Below are 19,678 nucleotides of genomic sequence, written 5' to 3' on the forward strand. Positions count from 1 at the left end.
CTCCTGAAAATTGAGGGGCAAAGGATCAAAATCCCAATAGAAAAATGGGGAAGGGACTTCCCTGGTGGCGCAGCAGTTAAGAATCCACCTGCCAAAGCAGGGGACACGGGTTCGAGCCCTGGTCCAGGAAGATCCCACGTGCTGCAGAGCAACTAAGCCCGTGCGCCACAACTACTGAGCCCACGTGCCACACTGAAGCACGTGCGCCTAGAGCCCGTGCTCTGCACCAAGAGAAGCCAGCGCAATGAGAAACCTGCACACCTCAACGAAGAGTAGCCCTTGCTCGCCGCAACTAGAGAAAGCCCAGGTGCAGCAACGAAGACCCAACGCAGCAAAAAATAAAATATGTAAATTTAAAAAAGAAAAAGAAAACCTTTAAAAAAAAATGGGGAAGATACACAGACAACTCACTAAAAGATAAGATACAAAAATGATCCTCAAACATATGAAATGATGTGCAGACTCACTCATAATTAGAGAAATGCAAATTAAGACAGCACTGAAATACCATTTCTAACCTATCCAACTGACCAAAATTAAATCATATGACAACATATTCTGTTGGCCAAGACTGGGGAAAAAGGCCTCTCATACCTTGTTGGTGGGAATGCACATTGGTACACTCCTTCTGGAGGGGAATTTGGCAACACCTAACAAAACTACATACATATACACTTACCTTGTAACCTAGAAATCCCACTTCTAGGGTAGGTGTATCTTCTGGGTGTATCCAGACCTCCAATTCTTAAGAAAATGTGTGTGCACAAGACTATTCTTTGCAGCCTTGTTTGTAGTTACAAAGTATTGGAAACACCTCAATGTTCATACATAAGAGAGTGGTAGTATTCAACCTTGGTTACTCTACATAACGCAGCAATATGCAATTCTGAAAAAAGAATAAAGAAGAGCTCTATGAATAATTATGGAGTGACTTTCAGGACATACTGTGAAGTGAAATAAACAAAGCCCAAAGGAGCATCTGCAGTGCACTGCCCTTCATAGGAGAAGAGGAGACAGATGCTCATTTGTGCAAAAGAAATACAGCAAAGGATAAAGCAGAAACCTAAGGGGCTGGTTACCTCCGGCAGGCGGGGGAGGCAGAGGGGAGTGTGAAGAGGGTGGTGGGGATGAGGAGGGAGTGACATTTCTCTGGCCCTTACAGCGAGAGTCATGTTAACACTCCCTCCACAGTCTGTCATGATGGTCTGTCACTGTGCTTGTGTGATTCTATCACCGTGAACCTTCGGTCTGACCTAGTGCGAAAATACTTATGTTAAGTGTTAATGCAGTATAAAAGGGAATTTTCTGCTTAACAGCTCTTGTCTAGGAGATATCAGAGCAGAATGCTTGTTTCACTCCAACAGTTCTAACCAACAACAATGAGGATTGTTTTAACCAATTCCTTCCTATCCAGAGCACTGGTTTTCAGCGCTTAATCATCATTCCCATCACCAGTTTCTCCTTTCTATCCCTCGAAAGCCCTGACTTTACATCAGAAGGGTGAACACTGGTTATGTTCTCTTGCCTGGCAAGTTAGCCATTTTGGTTTTGGTGAGTTTTATTTTTTGTTTTTTGTTTTTGTTTATGATTCTACCTCTGGTGGTCTTTGATTTTTGGCAACAGATAAGTGAAATATTTACATAATTTGAAGTGCCCATATACACTTCTTATTGAAATTTCTCTTATAACCAAGTGTTTTAGCCAAGTTTTGCAAATGTATAAATGAATAATTTGTTTCATCTTCCTTAAATTCCTCTGCATCATCCACAGATGCGGATGATAATGGACCATGAAATTATCAAAAGACATCAGGCAGAGAGAGGAGCAGGAAATGAGCGAGGGATGGTTAATTCATTGGCTAGCTTCCCAGACCCTGCAGGGTCAACAGTGGATCTGTATCTTTGATTATGTAAATAAAATCATGGACACTTTTACCCCTTTTCGATTCATCTTGGACATGTCGTTGATGACTCTGGCATTTCTCATTTCAGGAATGACTATACCTGAAGAAGATGCTGACGTGGGACAAAGCAGTAAATATTGCCTTGTGGCAATTGGAAGACTCCAGGTAAGAAAAAGCTCACAGCCTTTTTGATCTCCAGGGAAGGCTTATTATTGCAAAGAGCAAGAGCCTGTGGGTTTGGATGCCTTTTTCGACCTCCTGTGTCCTCAGTATTGTTGGGTTCTGTGTCTCACTCTGGGGGAGAAGGATGAGGCTGAATCTGGAAGAAGAAGGGGAGCAGGGCCTGTGAGCTGTGAGCAGCAGAAGCAAGCTGTCCTTGCTTCACTGAGGGCCTGAGTCAGTCCGTCCCCACGTGTGGGCCAGTTACTGCAAAGTTGAGCTCTGCTCACATCACACCAGGGTTTTTAAAATTTTTTTTATTGAAGTATAGCGGATGTACAATATCATGTTGGTTTCAGGTGTACAGCAAAGTGATTCGGATATATAGAGAAAGATAAATAGAAATATAGATAGATAAACAGATAGACAGATACATAGATACATAGACACATAGATACATAGATCGACACATAGGCACATAGATAGACACATAGGCACATAGATATTGGGTTGGCCAAAACGTTCGTTCAGGTTTTTCGGAAAAACCCGAACGAACGTTTTGGCCAACCCGTTGCATAGACAGATATATCTTTTTCAGATTCTTTTCCATTATAGGTTATGACAAGATACTGAATATAGTTCCTGGTGCTACACAGTAGGACCTTGTTGTTTCACACCCCTGTTTAATCCCCTTGAATGTTGCCCCATGGTCTGCAGGATAAAGCACTCACTCATCTTAAGACCCCACCTCCTCCCTCCCCTCTCTCATGCCCTGTTCCCAAACCACAGCATGCCCTTTCCACAAGCCCACCGTGCACTTCCCCACCGTTGCAGGTGTCCACAGGCTGTTCCTTCTGCCTGGTATTTCCTTGTTTCCCTTCTTCTCCTTTCACAACTCCTTCTCCTCTTGTTTACTTCCTATTTCCTCATCCTTCAAGATCCAGTGAAATGACTCCTTTATCTGCTTAGTCAAAATGAATCATCCCCTCCTCCCTACACGCCTGGCGTTGGGTTTATACGTCAGTTACGATTCTTCACTGTCTGTTTTCATATCGTTAGTTGAGGGCAGTCCCCTTCCTTGCAAGCTCCTCAAGGGCAAAAAATGTGTCTTTTTAATCTTTTGAGAATTAGATATGCTGAATAATGTATATAAAGTCCACTGGCTTCATGCCTGGCACACACAGTAGCCACTCAGTCTTTCTCCTTGTGGCATCAAGCGCCTTCTCCGTACTGATGAAGGGGCCATGATAGATGTAGTTCAGGGGGACACTGACCTTTCACATCCCTGGTTTCCTAGGTCTTACCATTTTCAGACAGGTGAATAAGCTATTCCATTCACATGTGATAAGCATTGGTTATTCCTTGCAAATGGGGAAGAAAGAATACTTGGGTAAATTCAGTTCACAAATATAGACTTTCCAAATATTTTGACCAGTTCCTTAGGCTCATTTCCCATCCTTAGTAACGGGAAGGTGGGGGAAGGGAAGGGTATTAACATTTCTGAGCACCAGCTGTGTGCCAGGGTTTGACGTGCAGTGTCTCTCTGAACCTCACAACCACCCTATGAGGTTACAGCTTCCTAATTCCCAGGGACTGATAAGGAAACTGGGGCTCAGAACTGTAAAGAAAGTGGTCCACTCTTCGGGTTAGCCCAGGGTGTGGCCAAGGCAGTTTGAAACATTTTAGACTCATTGTACTCTTGACCTGGAGGGATCTGTGAAATTAAATCCACATGGGGGGGGGGGGCTTCCCTGGTGGCGCAGTGGTTGAGAATCTGCCTGCCAATGCAGGGGACACGGGTTCGAGCCCTGGTCCGGGAAGATCCCACATGCCGCGGAGCAACTAAGCCCACGCGCCACAACTACTGAACCTGCGCTCTAGAGCCCGCGAGCCACAACTGTTGAGCCCACATGCCACAACTACTGAAGCCCACGTGCCTAGAGCCCGTGCTCCGCAACAAGAGAAGCCACTGCAATAAGCCTGCGCACCACAACGAAGAGCAGCCCTGGTTCACCGCAACTAGAGAGCCCGTGCGCGGCAACGAAAACCCAACGCAGCCAAAAATAAACAAATTAATTAATTAATTAATTTTTAAAAAAATCCACATGGATTGTTCCCATTCTCTAACTCAGTCTCCATCACCACCTCCCTGTGGATTTCTCCATCCAGGTGACCAGCTCTCCTGTGTGCATGGACATGAGCGGGATGTCGGTGCCAACGGAATTCTTATCCCGGCATAACTCTGATGGGATCATCACATTTGTGGACCCAAGATGCATCAGTGTGATTGGCTACCAACCCCAGGTAGGTGGTTTTGAGCTCATGGCAGTCAGCTAGAGATTTAGTTTTACTTAAAATGCACCTACTTCATTTGTTTGAGATACTGTACATCACAATATAGGGAAACACAGGATAAAAATCCATCTCCCTACCTGGGTACAGTAATGTCCTTCCAAAGCAAAAAAGAACATTGTTTGCCACTTCAATGCTTAAAATTAACTCTCCATTTTTTGTCCTAACCATTTCGTTTAATCTAGCTGATCTTTCTCAAACTAGAGTTAAAATGCTCTATGAAAAAGAGGCTCTCTGATCAATTAAGTTTGATTAACACCAAACGGGAAATCTCTTTAGGAACTTTAAAAGTATATTAGTGTGAAAGACGCTGAACAGTCTTAAAGATGTTCAGTTAATTTTGTCTAACTGCTTGTTTCTCAAATGTATTTGGAACCTCTTTTTACAGGGGGCACATTTTCAAGGCCTTTATTTTAAAAAAAAGTCCGTGAGAAACACAGAAGTCATGAGAAACACCAAAAGGCAGGAGAGAGATTGTTCCAAATTAAGATAAACCAAAGAGATAAAATAATAATATGCAATGTAAGAGCCTTAATTGGGTCCTCAGCCTGAAGACTTATAAAGGACATTTGGGAGGAAATGTTAATATATATGGAATAGTGGGTGATTTTATCAAATAATTATTGATTTTTTTTTAGGCATAATATGGTATATTATGGATTTGTGAGATGGTGTCATTTTTATGAGGTACATATTTCAGGGAGAAGTGTCATGATTTCTGCTAATTATTTTCAAATGATTCAATAAAAAATTTTTAAATATATGTGTATATGAAAGATATTTCATTATATATTTTATGTTTCACTTATATATTTATGTTTACATATATATGAAAGAAAGAGAAAAATGCAAATATGGCAAAATATTGACAATTGATGAATCAAGCTAAACGACACACAGGTGTTTATCATACCACCCTTTCAACTTTTCTGTAGATTTAAAATTTCAAAATAAAAAGCATTTGAACAAAAAAGAAAGAAAAAAAAGGAACAAAGTTTGGGCTATGTTGATATGGGTATTTTAATTATACATATATTTTTTAATAAATTTGTTTATTTTATTTATTTTATTTTTGGCTGCGTTGGGTCTTTGTTGCTGCATGCGGGCTTTCTCTAGTTGCGGCGAGTGGGGGCTACTCTTTGTTGCGGTGCACGGGCTTATTGCGGTGGCTTCTCTTGTTGCAGAGCACAGGCTCTAGGCACATGGGCTTCAGAAGTTGTGGCACACAGGCTCAGTCGTTATGGCTCACGGACTTAGTTGCTCCGTGGCATGTGGGATCTTCCTGGACCAGGGCTCGAACCCGTGTCCCCTGCATTGGCAGGCGGATTCTTAACCAGTGAGCCACCAGGGAAGCCCACATATATATTTTAGAACAGACCAAATTGAAATATTGGAACCATTCATATAATTCTATATCTCTAGGTTGATGCAAACTTCAGATTTTGGATTGGAATGATGGGGAAAATTAATCTGTTTCCAAAATCACCATAACCTCTGATGGCCCTCTGTTTCCAGCCAGATCCATTTATCCACCGGCACCTTCCATGGGCATCTAGATGCTTTTTGGCACACAAATAAGACTTCCTTTCCACTGTCAGTGTCAGCTCCCACTGAGGCCATTTGCTGATTTGGGTTCTGATCGATGACTTAGTTTAAATCCTTTGCCATTTAAGGCACTTCCAACTGGACCACTTTCCTACAACGCATTTGCCTTTTGACGGTTTATCTTTTTATAGTTGGTTTCATTGCAAAACACTTTTGTTTGGGGTTAATGCTGGGTCCTTTGAATAAAACATAGAGGAGCAAAGGTAGGTAGTCAACAGGCTTTTAGCAAGTACAGTTATTTTATGATAACAGCAGTTCTCCAGGCACGAGAGAGCTGCAGTTTCCCCATTTAAACAATTCCAGTTTTCATAGGCAACACATCTGTCCTCATGCTATCATTTGCGTTCTTTTTGTTTATTAAAATATGTTTATTACAGTTTGCCTGTGCAGTTTGCCTCTCCAAGGCAAACAAAAATAAAATTGCGTTTTGAAGCTGCTGCTCTAATGCCTTAGCAAAATTAGAAGTCGGTATTGAACATGCCGAAAGGAGTGAGGATAGCGTCCCAGACGCCAGCTCCACGATTGCTCACAGAGAAAATTTGCATCCACTTTTTTCCCCCTAATGATGGTGTGAGCTAAAGGGTTGAAGGGGGTGTATGTGAACGCTCTCGTCTAACAGTGAGATATAAGAAAATGAAACGTGGGATTGGAGATTATTAAAGCTTGTCTCTTTATTTAGGATCTTCTAGGAAAGGACATTTTGGAATTCTGCCACTCTGAGGATCAGAGCCATCTGCGGGAGAGCTTCCAGCAGGTACCCCCAGTGCTCGTTTACAGCTGATGTAGAAGCCGGGTGCACACGGATGTAGTCCTTCAATGTGCCAGGCAGGCCAGCAGGGTCCCACCGAAGGCATCAGTCAGGGCGCCTGCCACGAAGGAGCTCGCGCTCCAGCGGGGACGGCAGGCCATCAGGAAGGAATTTCTGTTCATGGGAGAAGAGCAGAGGAGGGGGAGGTTGGCAGTGTGGGGAAGAGGCCGGAACAGTCTCCGAGGGGAGGCGACAATTGGGATGGGTCTTAAAAGGTGAGCAGAGAAGAAACGACATTCTAGACAGAGGGGCCAGCACCTGAGATGCAAAAGAGCGTGGCCTTTTGGGAGAGTTATGAGTAGTTCCTCACGGCTGGAGTGACACCGGCCGGCTTGTGGGGAGGAGGTGGGCAGTGGTCAACGATGAGGCCGGTGAGGCCAAATTCTGAAGGGCCTCATGTGCCATTGCGAGGCACTTAAATTCTCTCCTGAGTCATTTAAGTGCGGATTCCCTTGAGGATTTGAAGTGGAGCAATGTTTTTGAAAAACGATTTTGGCAGCCCAGGTATGCAGGAGAGACAAGGGTACGAAATAACTGGAACAAAGGACAAATTGGGAGCCTGCTTCAGTTGCCCAGGTGAGAGGTGGTGAGACCTGAAATGGGGTAGGAGCAGCAGAGGAGACAGTTGTGGGGTTAGTGATGCTTTGGATAGAGACAGTGAAGGAGAGAGAAGGATTGAGGATGACCGTGAGGGTCTGAGAGGAAGGCCGCACTACTGACTGCATCCCGAGCATCATTATGATCAGCTACGGTTTACTGAGCACCTACTATGTGCCAGGCGCTATGGAAATCCCTTTCGCACACACTGCTTTCCTGAACCTTCACGACAGTCACAGGAGATGGGCGTTATTATCTTCATGCTACAGGTGAGTCAAGTGAAGCTCAGTGAAGGAAGAGCACCTTAGGGTCACGTGGGCAGTCAGTGCGAGAACCAGGCTTCTCACTGAGGACCTGCCACCTCCTGAGCCCGGGTCCACCTGGGAGGAGAGAGAGAGAGCCAGTTTCTCAAAAGACTCCTGCGACTCGCTTCAGCCCCCGCAAAGAAAAGCACGGGCAATGTTACAGCAGAGGGGCCTTTAAATGACTTTTTAAGAGGGAATAATAGCTCGTCATTCATCTGAGAGAATAAGTTCTTGACATTCTGCTTTACAAGTGTTTCAGAATGAGGGCCTCTGACAGCCGAGCTCTCCTATTAAAGGCCTGGATATGTCTGCACAAGTAGACCTAGTGCTCCAATTACCCGCCGCCTGTGCACGCAGATCGCGTAACCCCTCCTGCGCCCTGCACGCTCCGCTCTGTTCTTCCCAAACATCACCAGCTCCTTTTTTCTTTCCACCTGTCAGACTGCTTTGTCGTCCCTCTTCTGCCTGCGTCTCCAAGCCATGATGCCCTAGGGACCTTCTCTCCTTCTCTCTAATATCCCCCAGGCGATTTATTTTCATTAAAAAAAAATGTTACTGGAGTATAGTTGATTTATAATGTTGTGTTAGTTTCAGGTGTACAGCAAAGTGATTCAGTTATACGTATACATGTATCCATTCTTTTTCAGATTCTTTTCCTATATAGGTTATTACAGAATACTGAGTAGAGTTCCCTGTGCTATATAGTAAGTAGGTTCTTATTGGTTATCTATTTCATATACAGTAGTGTGTGTATGTTAATCCCAAGCTCCTAATTTATCCCTCCCCCCCAACAGTTTCCCCTTTAGTCACCATAAGTTTGTTTTCAAAATCTGTGAGTCTGTTTCTGTTTTGTAAATAGGACAAATACCATATGATATCACTCATCGTTGGAATCTAATTTTTTTCAATGATATAAGTGAACTTATTTACAAAACAGAAACAGACCCCCCAGGCGATTGTATCGACTGGATGACTTCAGTCCAGACCATCGCCTGCGGATATACAGGCACCTACCCAACCCTTGCACTCGAATGGCCATTAACCTTCAAACATAGAATGCTCGATTCTCTTCTCACAGCCCGCAATCTCCCTTGCACCACTGTCTTTCTGGTTGCAAAGGCCAGAAACCAAGAAACAGTCTTCACTCCTCCCTTGATCTCCCTCCACACAGCCCATTGAGTGCTCCTGTTACACCTCAAGAGACACCCATAACCCGCCCCCTTCTCCCTCTCCGCTCCTACTGACCTTGCCTAGGCCACCTGTCCGTATCTCTCATTTTGACTTTTGCAACAGCTTCCTGGCTGGTCTCCCTGCTTTTATTCTTGTCCCAGGCCAAACCATTCTGAAAACGTAAATTAGATTTTGCCACATCTTTACCTAAAAAGTGCTGATGGCTTTCCCGTGCACCTAGCAGCGGGTCCAAGCCCCTTACTCACCACGGCTGCAGGAACCTCGCCCTGCATGTCTCATCCGCATGTGTTCACTACACATGGGCCACCCTGGCCTTCTTTTGGTTCCTTGAACACATTATGCTTTCTCCCACCTCAGGGCCTTTGCACGTGCCTCCTCTGACCCTCACTCTTCACGTGACTGACACCTATTATCTTTTAGGTTTTAACTCCTGTCACCTCAGAGACCCCATCAGTGACTAACCTAGCTGAGAAAGATCCCCTAACCTCCTTCTCAGTCCCTCGTTTTTCCTCCACAGCAACTATTCCAGTTTTCAATTGTTTTCTTTGTCCATTGATTTCCTTTTTTTTTTTTTTTTTCCTGTCTCCTCTACTAAAACATAAGCTTCCTGTGGGCACGCTCCACATCTGTGCTTTTCACCATCATCTCCACCACTGGCTATGGCGTTTGCATGTGGATGCTCTTAATAAAGTAGTCTAAATGGATCGTCACCCACAGCAGGTGACTTTCAGTTTGGAAAAAATGTGAAATCAGAATGGTTAAACATTCAATAAACACTGCTATAGTATATCTCTTATGCCATCTTTGCTAAATATGTGGAAATTATTATAAACTGCGTGGTCTAGCGTTGTCCTCTTTGGACTGGGTTGGCTTCATTTTCATATGGAAATGAAGCTCTAACAGTGATGGGACCCGCCCCCATCACTGTTGGTAACCAGCCAGACCCTTTGTCATACATTATCCTGTATGATCCTCAATCCTTCACAGTATATTATCATCCCCACGTTTTTGCAGTGGAAACCAGGGCTCAGAGAGGTTCAGTCACCTGCCCCGAGTCACACAGCAAGGCAATAACAGAGCTAGGGCTGGAGCCTGCCTCCTTCCAAAGCATCCATCCCCATCACCAAAGCCCCACACCGGCCTCACCATCTGACAGCACCCCTGAGATTTTAAAAGGAAAAGAAGGAATTTAACATCGATCCCACCCTGGTATCTGGCTTAAGTAACCCTCGCTCTGAGAGCAGCCACCTCATTCCTCAGGCAGGAGGCAAAGCCAAAGCAGCCACGCCCGAGAGCCGGCAGCCAGGCCAGGTCACAGGGCTCAGCGGGCAGCAGGCAGCAGCCACAAGGACGTCCTGCAGAGCGCCAGGCCTAGGCCCCTCGCTTGTGTTCTTTGGGTTCTAGCCACCGGTGGTCGGGGTGAGGGACAGATGTTGATAAAGCGAAGTGGCTTGTTTTTGCAAAAGCACGGAGGAGGCTATGTCAGTTCGGAGTCAGCCCTTGAACTCTGGATTTAAACAAAAGTATTTGAATGGCCCTGACGTGAAACCTTGGAGTGGGATCGAGTTTGTGAGGAATTTTGAGATTGGTTTGTGAGGTCGGCTGGGAATCCTGAGTTCGCTCTGGTGTCTGCTCTTGGATTCCCTCTCTGGATCCCAGTTGACCTAGAAGTCAGATGAAAGAGTGGAACCCAGTGAGATTTGAGACAGGTTCCTTCTTCTCTCTGCTCAGACGCCTTCAGCGGTGACGGTGGTAGTAGTGGTGGTGGTGATGAGTAAAGCTGTTTTCAGGAAGAGCTGGACGAGGCTGGGTTTATGCCTGGCCTTTGTGATCTAGGACACTAGCATCGCACCTGAATAAGGCGCAGTTGAACATACGAGCCTGGTCTCCAGGCCTGGTCTGTGATACCCACACTGCCTTAACGTGCCTCGTCCCATCCCCCGTCGCACCTCAGGTCTCCCCGCCCCCAGGCATCTGCTCACGCTGCTCCTTCTGCCAGGAGAGCCCTCCCCAGAAGGCGCAGCGCGTTCACTTGCCAACATTTTACCCAAACCCATCTCCCTCCAGGAACCCTTTCTGGATCCTGAGAAAGGCCGTCTCCTCGACATGCTGGTAACCCGTGGCACCTGATCTTGACCTCAGGTGCCCTCGGCCTGCAGCAGCTTGAAGCAGGGCTTCCGGTTCCCGGCCAGAGATTGAGGTCAGGTCGCGGCAGTGAGAGCACCAGATCCTAGCCGCTAGACCGGTGGCCAGTGACACGGCCCTGGCCCTTCAGCTTTGCAGAAAAGAATCCCACAAAGGCAGAAAGTAGTGAAACAAGTAAAATGTTCATTAGGAGGAAAAAGAGTACGTGTGGATAGACACACGGGCGGGCTCAGAGAGAGAGTCACTTACATGGGGCATTTCTTCCCGTTTCCTTTGTCCAGTCATCTTGCTTTGCCTGGTTCTGAGTCCGTATTTGATTTATCTCAGGGTCCTCCCATGTGTGCGCGCATCTCTTAGCCAAGGTGGATTCTAGTGAAGAGGCCTACGGGTAGGTTGACATCACCTACTACGGGTGGCTCCCCTTTCCTTTTTGACCTCCAAGGAGCCTTTCTGCACGTGTGTAGTCAGGAAGGTCTCCTTGACTTCGAGAATGAGGAATATGTGGTCTTTTTATCTCTTATCTGGGCAGGGCCAAGCTCTTCTCTCGCTCCTGCTATTTTGGAGTATCTGTCCACAGTGGGGAAAACTCGAGCTGCTCAGCCTGGGGCCCATCTATCTCCTGCCTCAATCTTATGTTTCTGTAGTGGTATTTGCTCTCTCTGAGTTACAGTTACCCATGCACCTGCCCTGCCTGTGCTAGGTGAGAAGCTCTTTGGGGACAAGTGTTCTGTCTCAGCTATAGTGATTCAAGAAAAGACAAGGGGCACAGGGTCAGGTAGACCTGGGATCCCATCCTGTCTCTGCCCCTCCTCAGTCATAAGGCTTTGGCAGGATAGTTAACTCCTTTGAGGCTCAGTTTCCAGTTACACAAAATACTGCTGTGAGGACTGCGTGAGGTAACATGCACAAGATGCTTGTACGTCGGCCCCGAGGCGGGTGCAGGGCTGCGCTCCCTCCCTCGGCTCTTTAGCCACAGCTCCAAGGGCTGAGCTTGCACACAGGCCGTGCCTTGGGAGTGTTTGTTACATGGAGTTAAAAAATTTCACACCATCTCAGGCATCCTGGTTAGAGGAAACATGAAAAGTCTCCGTCCGTGAGCTTCTGAGTGTGGAAGACGTGGTCTCACGACGGGGGCGTTGCCTGTGTCCCGTGTGCTTTGTGCAGACTCAGAGGAGTCCCGCAGAGGACCCCTCAGAATATCGACCTCAGGGGCACGTGGCCTTGACCTCTGGCCAGCTTCCTGTTGGGGCTGCAGGCCGGCCGGCAGGCACCCCCGAGCGCCCGGCCTGGCCTCGCCCCACGGCTTTGCTTCCTCACGTGAAGTGTCAGGAAGGGTCTCCCCTCCTTGCGCTTTTGGTCTGGTTTCTCTATCACGTGGATTTTCCCACAAGGGAGCCCAGCACCCTCAGGTTTCATCTCATCCTGCTCCCCAGGGGTGGCACCGAAAGAGGATGGTCGCCCCGGCTGCATCAGCCCAGGGCACGGGGCCACAGATGCATCAGGTCGGCCCAGGAAATGTGCTTCAGGTGCCTGCTCTGTGCCAGGCCCTGGGCTGAGGGTGGGGGAGACTCGGTGACCGAGGGGGTCCCTGCCCCCAGACTGGCTACTGACGTCCAACCTGGAATAAAGCACAAGTGCCTCGCCGACCCCTAGGACCAGGTCCCCATTCTCATCTCTGGTCACACTATGGTCCGCAGTCGGGCCGGCCGGCTGCCCAGCTCCTGGGGCCTTCCCGTCCCGAAGGCCAGGAGGGGGCGCTCCTGTCTGCCTTGCTTTGTCCTGGGTGCATGAGCACAGCCAGGCCCAGGCGCACCAGCCATCTGTGTCCTTTCTCCTCACGTTCCCGCTTCAGCCGAGAACTGCCCCTGAGAACTGCCGCCTTCTGCACCTGCGCCCGCCCGCCTCCGCATCTCCGGGTTTCTGTGTGTGATAGATCGTGTGTGTCTGCACAGAGCAGGAAAGCCAGCCGTGTGTCCGCTGAAACACACTTGTGGTTTGGAAGCAAGATCTTGGTTCCTGTCCCAGCTTTTCCACCAAAGTTGTCCGATCTTGGGCAACTTATTTTATTTCGGTGACACTCAGCATTATCCTCTGTCAATAGTAAAGACCACCTCACCTAGTTCTTGTGAGGGTTTACATTTGGAAGTATTTTGGAAACCATACTGCAACATAAAAGTAATCGTAGAGGGACTTCCCTGGCAGTCCAGTGGTTAAGACTCCACGCTTCCACTGCAGGGAGCACGGGTTCGATCCCTGGTCAGGGAACTAAGATCCTTCATGCCACACAGCACAGCCAAAAAAGAAGAAGAAGAAGGGTAATAATAGATACATGCATACAAATAGATAATGCATAGAAATTAGTTATTTTGTTTTATCTCTCCCAGAGAGTATATTTAATCCAATCTACGATGTTAAACAGTTTAAGAATTTCTTAATGAGAGGTATGAATAAATAAACCCATGAATACAATGTCACGACATAGCTGAGTGTGAGAGCCTTACTTCACGGGAGCACTGGCACCAAACTCAGAGCGCCCTGGCAGCCAAGGCAAAAAGGGAAACCCTCCAGCTTGTAGAGTTTTCATGATCTGATTTGTAAACACTGAAATGTTCTGATATCAAATGGGCATTGACTAGTTGGTTTCTCACACAGTGGAGACAGAACAAACTAAATGCAGTGCCCTGCCTCACGGGGGAAGTGGACAGAGGGCTCCCGTCAGGTGACCGCTCTCTCCCACCCCCACCCTCCCTCCGTGCCTGTCTTTGGCTACGATGCTCCTGTCCTGAGCCCCCGCTGGCTGCCTCCCCCTCCTCTGTCTGGCACCATCCTTCCTCCCACTGACTTCCTTCTCCAAATGTTTGCTCAGGTGGTGAAGCTGAAAGGCCAAGTGCTGTCGGTCATGTATCGATTCCGCACCAAGAACCGGGAGTGGGTGTTAATCCGCACCAGCAGCTTCACCTTCCAGAACCCCTATTCTGATGAGATCGAGTACATCATCTGCACCAACACCAATGTCAAGTACGTACCTTCCCCTCCCGGGACCCCCTTCTCAATTCCCTCCTGAGGTGTGAGATCCCAGCTCTGAGCGATGACCCCCATGGCCCTCCCTCTCCGTCAGCACAGTCGGTTCGAAGTGCTCTGGTTTCTTATGCTGTTTTCGCTGCAGGGCAGAGCTGGGGGCTTCCTCGTGCCTCCGCGGTGTGCCTGCCGCCTGGCTTGGTTTCGTGGTCCTGCTGAAGCCGGGGGCAGAGGAGTGAGGCTGAGCCTCTTGGCAGCGCTAGGGTGTCGGGGCAGGCGGCGTGGGGTTGGGCGCCCCCGGGACACGTGGTTTCTCTTCTGCCTGATCACTGACGCAGTCCTCCCAAGATCTTCGCTGGCGTCACCACCGCTGTGTCCCACGCATGTTAACACACAGACCCGAGCTCCTGTCTTGGCCCCCCCGACTTCCCAGCTGTGTGACCTTGACTGGTGTGTCCCCTCATTCCTCACGTGTGGAAGGGGTGATAACACCTCCCTCTCAGGTTCCCGTGAGGATTAGATGAGGTCCGGCTCCTAGATACAGGAGGGTCATGCCTCCTCTCTGGACTTCCTCTCGAGGAAATGGAAGTCCAGAGAACCAACAGGAACAAAGGCAAAATGATGTTCAGGTGTGCAGGAGCACATGGAAGCTGTGCCCAGTGTGTGGGAGGAATTGCAGCCTTCAGGGGCATGAGATGAGCTGACTGGTGGAAGTGTCACCGTGTCTCCCCGTACCGGTCAGTGCACTGCCGTCCTCCACTTTCCCAGGTTCCACACTGAGTCCGTGGAGTCTCTTCCCACCCTGGCCACCTCCCCATCCTCATCTGCTAACAGCCCCCTGGGCACGGATGCCTCCGGGCACTCACCGTGACCTCCTGGCCTCCCTCAGGGCTCTCCGTTGCCATAGCCCAGCTCCCTGGGTTTGGGGGTTCCCATCTGGGTCCCACAAAGCAGCCTCCTTTCCAGGCAGCACCCTCAATGTCTCGGCTTTGGCCCTGCTCCTGGGCCACAAGGCACAGAGCTTGACATCTGGGTCCACACAAGATCCCTCAGAGGACAGGTGACCATGGTTTCTATCCCAGCTCCCACCTGGGCAAGTCACCTGCTCTTTTGAAGCCTCAGTTGCTCATCTGTAAAATGGGGAGAATAACAGAACCCCCCGCCTCGGATCCTGCACGTAGACGGTGTGTGTGAATCACCCTGGTGGAGTAGCAGCCCTGGGCAGTGGGGTCTGCAGCAGTCAGTACCAATGCTCTGGAGGCGGCGGCAAGCCCTCTGCCACCTGCCACAGCTGCTCGGGTTTCTTGGCTTGTTCTCTACGGGCTGCCCCAGATCCGCTAAGTGCGCGCTTTCTTCGAACTCTGCACACGTCATGTTGCCTTCCAGCGAACAGAGAAGCCAGGGCCCTCCGCGTGAACCTCTCCTTGTTCACGTGGGCGTCTGTCTCCATCCCCTCCACTCCTGCTCTGCTGGCTTCTCCCTCCAGGGCCAAGCCCTCCATTTGCTTTCTAGCTCCCAGCGCATCCTCTGTCTCCCGTGGCCCCTGGGTTCTCATCCAGTCCCGCCACAGCCTCCCTCCCAGGCCCTCACCGAGGCACATGGCTTCCTGATCTTGGAAAACCCGTCTTGCCAATCCTCCTTGCTTTCCTCCCAGCTGGCCCTGCCACCTGTCTGTACTGGAGCCCCCTCACCACGCATCTCCTCTTGACCCCCGAGAGCCTGGCTGTGGCACCCAGCTCTGCTAACTTGCTTTCCCAGCAGCCACCAGGGACCCCATCAATAACTCGTTCTCTCTGGTCATTCTTCCCAGACTGTCTGACCAACTCCTCTTTTTGTCTTTTTCTTTTTTTATTTTAATATAAATTAATTTATATATTTATTTATTTTGGGCTGCATTGGGTCTTCGTTGCCGCGCATGGGCTTTCTCTAGTTGCGGTGAGCAGGGGCTGCTCTTTGTTGCGGTGCACGGGCTTCTCATTGCGGTGGCTTTTCTTGTTGCAGAGCGCGGGCTCTAGGCGCACGGGCTTCAGCAGTTGTGGCTCGCAGGCTCTAGAGTGCAGGCTCAGGAGTTGTGGCGCATGGGCTCAGTAGTTGTGGCTTGCAGGCTCTAGAGCACAGGCAGGAGTTGGGGCACGTGGGCTCAGGAGTTGTGGCTCACGGGCTCTAGAGCGCAGGCTCAGTAGTTGTGGCGCATGGGCTTTGTTGCTCTGTGGCATGTGGGATCTTCCCGCACCAGGGCTCGAACCCAACTCCCCTGAATTGGCAGGCATATTCTTAACCACTGCGCCACCAGGGAAGTCCCGACTCCTCTTTCTTTATAGCTTATCCCTTGGCTTACTTGATTCTGATTCTTCTTACACCTCCATATTCTAGTCAGGACTTTGCTGGTGGTGAGAATAACAGGAGTAAATATAGCTGTAGATCCAGGTATGCAGAAAGATAATGTTATTATGTTTTAATAACTGACTTTGTCTAGTCACTGCTTGGTAAACTCAGTCAAATGGAGGGGTTTTTGCTTCTCCCGCTTCACCCGACCTGGGCAAGAGAGGGAGCCGAGCGGCACCCGCTAGTGCCAGGCCTATGTCCCGCCCTGGCCTTGGGGAAAATGGTGAATCTCAAGAAACAGGAGGAAGAGTCAGACGGCCAGGGCTCAGGATCCCATGGCTCCTTCTTCGTTCCGCAGAGGGGGGTGTGGAGGTGAGACACAGGCCTGGCCTCCAGGAGCTCCTAGGATGAAGGTAACAGGTGTGCTCATTGACCTGGAGCCAGGGACGGGCAGTGGGAGCCCCGGGGGACGAGGCTGAAGTGGGTGGGAGAGCAACAACCTGCTCGGCATCTGTGCAAGCCACAGCTCATCCGCAGGCTCCCCCCGCCTGTCCCGGCCCCTCTCCAGCCCCGCCAGCTGCCCTTGCCCGAAGCCGTGGAAACGGGCAAGCCGGCCACGCATTCCGAGCCGTGGGCGCTCTCCTAGAACGTTCCCCCTCTTGATGCCAACCTGCTGACTGGCTCTTAGTGCAAGGTGCCTCCTGCTACAATCCTGTCCCTGTCCTCTCCCATTCATCCCTGCCTGCCTTCCTGCCCCATGCCTGCCGTGCGTGTGGTGCCTGATGTCTGTGGCTTGCAGTGAGAGGACCTCTGAGGGTGTGGCGGGGACAGCCCACCTGTCACTGAAGCTGCTCAAGTGCGGGCCTCCCTCTGCAGTAGAGAGCGTGGTCCCAGGCTGGGGACCGGGCAGAGTCCTCTAGAATTAGGGCAGAAGAACAGACTGAAGCTCCCCTTTTTTGGGTTTTTGGTAGTTTTACCTTTTTCACCATTCATTCACTTCTAACATGAATACAAGCTTCAGCCATCACGGTCGCGTGCCTTGTTGCGACTCAGTTCAACGCAGTGGGTAGTCACTGAACACTGTGCCAGGCGTCCAGTAAACTCAGGATGCCTCTGTTCTGGTCTCTGCACCACCACCACCCCGCCCCCCCGGAAGGCTCCCATCACGTGGAGAGCGTGAGATGTAGGCAGCAGGAGGGAGGGATGGGTAAAAACGCCATCGTGAGAGCACAGGGGAGACAGAGAATCCACGCTTCCACACAGGGCCTCTGAGAAAGCATCCCCAGCAGGTAGCGCTGCAGCGGAGCCTGGAAGGAAAGTGAAGCCCTTCCTCCTAAAAGCAATCACAGGCAGAGGTTTTGATTTATTTTCCTGGAAGTCAGACATCGTTGACAAAACAGAACATTCTGTCCCCAGGGGTGTCTCCCTACATCTCTTCTCAGGACGATTGCTCCTGGCAGCTCACTGAGGTTAGATGGGGTGACGATGCCCCTTGGCACATGGGTTCACAGCAGAGGCCTGAGCTGTTGTCTGCTGGACCAAAAGGTCTTCGGTGGGTAGAGATGGTAGGAAATGTTTACTGTGGACAGTAGAGGGCAGTGACAACTGTCACGAGAACTGTCTGCCCTGCTTCAAATTTGTGGCTAAACGTCGCCAGCAGTAGGCAGACTCGTTATGGAAAGGTCCTTACATGCTCTGTGCTTGCAGGGCGGGGGCCGGGGCTGGGTGGGGAGTTGCAGACCCAGTTGCATTCAGTCAGGAGCATCCAAAAGAAACTTCCCAGGGAAATGGAGTGTTAATGGTTAGCATTTGAAGCTGCTGAAAAGAAGACCTCTTTGTCACCCTTGCCTATTTTCCTGTTACGTTGATGCAGGAAAATGGAACGAAGTCCAGAAAAACACAGACTCCCATTTCACACACCGGTGGCACAACTTTGAAACGTGCCCACGTCTTAGTGTCTAGTGATCGACACTGTTTCAGGTAGACAAGCCGTGGGCATCTTGGTGCGGGAGTCATTCGCACAACCCAGGCGCTGTGCTTTCCTTAGCGGGGACCGAAGGCATCCCTTTGCATCTGCTGGGTCTGAGCCCTGTTTGTGTGACAGCCCCTTACAAAGTCACTGTGGGTCTTCATAACCACAGCTGCGTGTTGTGCCTGTGTGTGTGTGTCCTTGAAACTCCACCACGCCCATAGTCACGGTGGGCGTCTCAGGGCCCGCCGTCCATCCCCACGTCTTCAGGGATGGCTGTCTCGGGCCCAGCCCACCTGGCCGGTAGTTGACAGGATGTGGGAGCAGGGAGTAAAAGGAAGCAAAGAAGACCTACAAGGAAGGTGTCATTCCTGGTCTCTGCAGAACTTAGAGAAGGGGAAGGGGCCGAAACTCCCTGTCGCCAAGCCCCATCCTGGGACTTGTCTTGGGTCCTGCCCTCTCATCCACCTGCAACAGACAACCTGGCAGAGAACCGGGGCCCACAGGTTCCGTCTGGGGTCCTCTCTGGCCCTCCTTCTCCTCCTCTGCCCCTTCTCCAATGACCCCATCCAGGCCTTTGCCATCTCCTGGGTGAGCATCCGTCCTCCTTCCTGACCGGTTCCTCCTGCCTTCCATCCGGCCCCAGACGCCATCTCTGTAAAACCACACTCACACTGCGCCCTGTCCCTGATCAGAACAGTTCCAAACCCCTTGACAGGCACCCAGAGTCCTTCACAATGGGCATGCAGACGGCACTCAATCAATGGTGGGTATTATTAGCCTCGCTCTGGTCAGCTGAGCTTGCCCAGCCCCAAGATGGCTCCAAGCTGGATTCCGGTTACTCCCAGGGGTGCGATCACACGCTGCCCCCGAATGCCCCCCTAATGGCTGGTTGCTCACTTACTCAGGCTGAGTAAAAACCTCCATTCTGGGAGCATCAGAGATAAATTGTCTGCATCTGCCCAACATCCTGTGCCTTCCCATGCAAGGAGGCCACACTGACAGGAAGCCTGGGCTTGATGCGTCTGGTTTCTAGTCATCAGCTCTAGTCCCCCAGCTAATGGGCAGGGGGCAGGGGGCAGCGGTCGGGCGCAGTGGGAGCCCGGTTCCCTCAGGTCCCTCCCGTTCACTGTCAGTCAGCTTGCAGCCGAGCTGCCGTGTCTCTCCCTCTCTGGAATTTGCAAGCACACCAAGGTTTATTTTTATTCCGTTGCCGTGAAATGGCCGAGAAAGCTCCTTTGGCCTTTTCTCAGGATGGGGCGGCCTGCAGGTCAGCATTTCTTCCCCATGCACTCGGCTAC

General features: G+C 50.0%; 1 protein-coding gene across 6 annotated transcripts in view; it reads left to right on the plus strand.

Moving 5' to 3' along the window:
- The window catches only part of ARNT2 (aryl hydrocarbon receptor nuclear translocator 2), a 209,022-nt gene that overhangs the window by 157,258 nt on the left and 32,086 nt on the right, over window positions 1-19,678 (plus strand). For all 6 annotated transcript variants that reach the window (XM_057543556.1, XM_057543553.1, XM_057543558.1 and 3 more), the window contains 4 exons: window positions 1,992-2,068; window positions 4,232-4,366; window positions 6,699-6,773; window positions 13,932-14,083. In XM_057543556.1, coding sequence (XP_057399539.1) covers window positions 1,992-2,068; window positions 4,232-4,366; window positions 6,699-6,773; window positions 13,932-14,083 — 439 coding nt within the window. The remainder of the gene's footprint in view (window positions 1-1,991; window positions 2,069-4,231; window positions 4,367-6,698; window positions 6,774-13,931; window positions 14,084-19,678) is intronic.

This window comes from Balaenoptera acutorostrata, chromosome 3, assembly GCF_949987535.1.
Source record: "Balaenoptera acutorostrata chromosome 3, mBalAcu1.1, whole genome shotgun sequence".
Taxonomy (NCBI): domain Eukaryota; kingdom Metazoa; phylum Chordata; class Mammalia; order Artiodactyla; family Balaenopteridae; genus Balaenoptera; species Balaenoptera acutorostrata.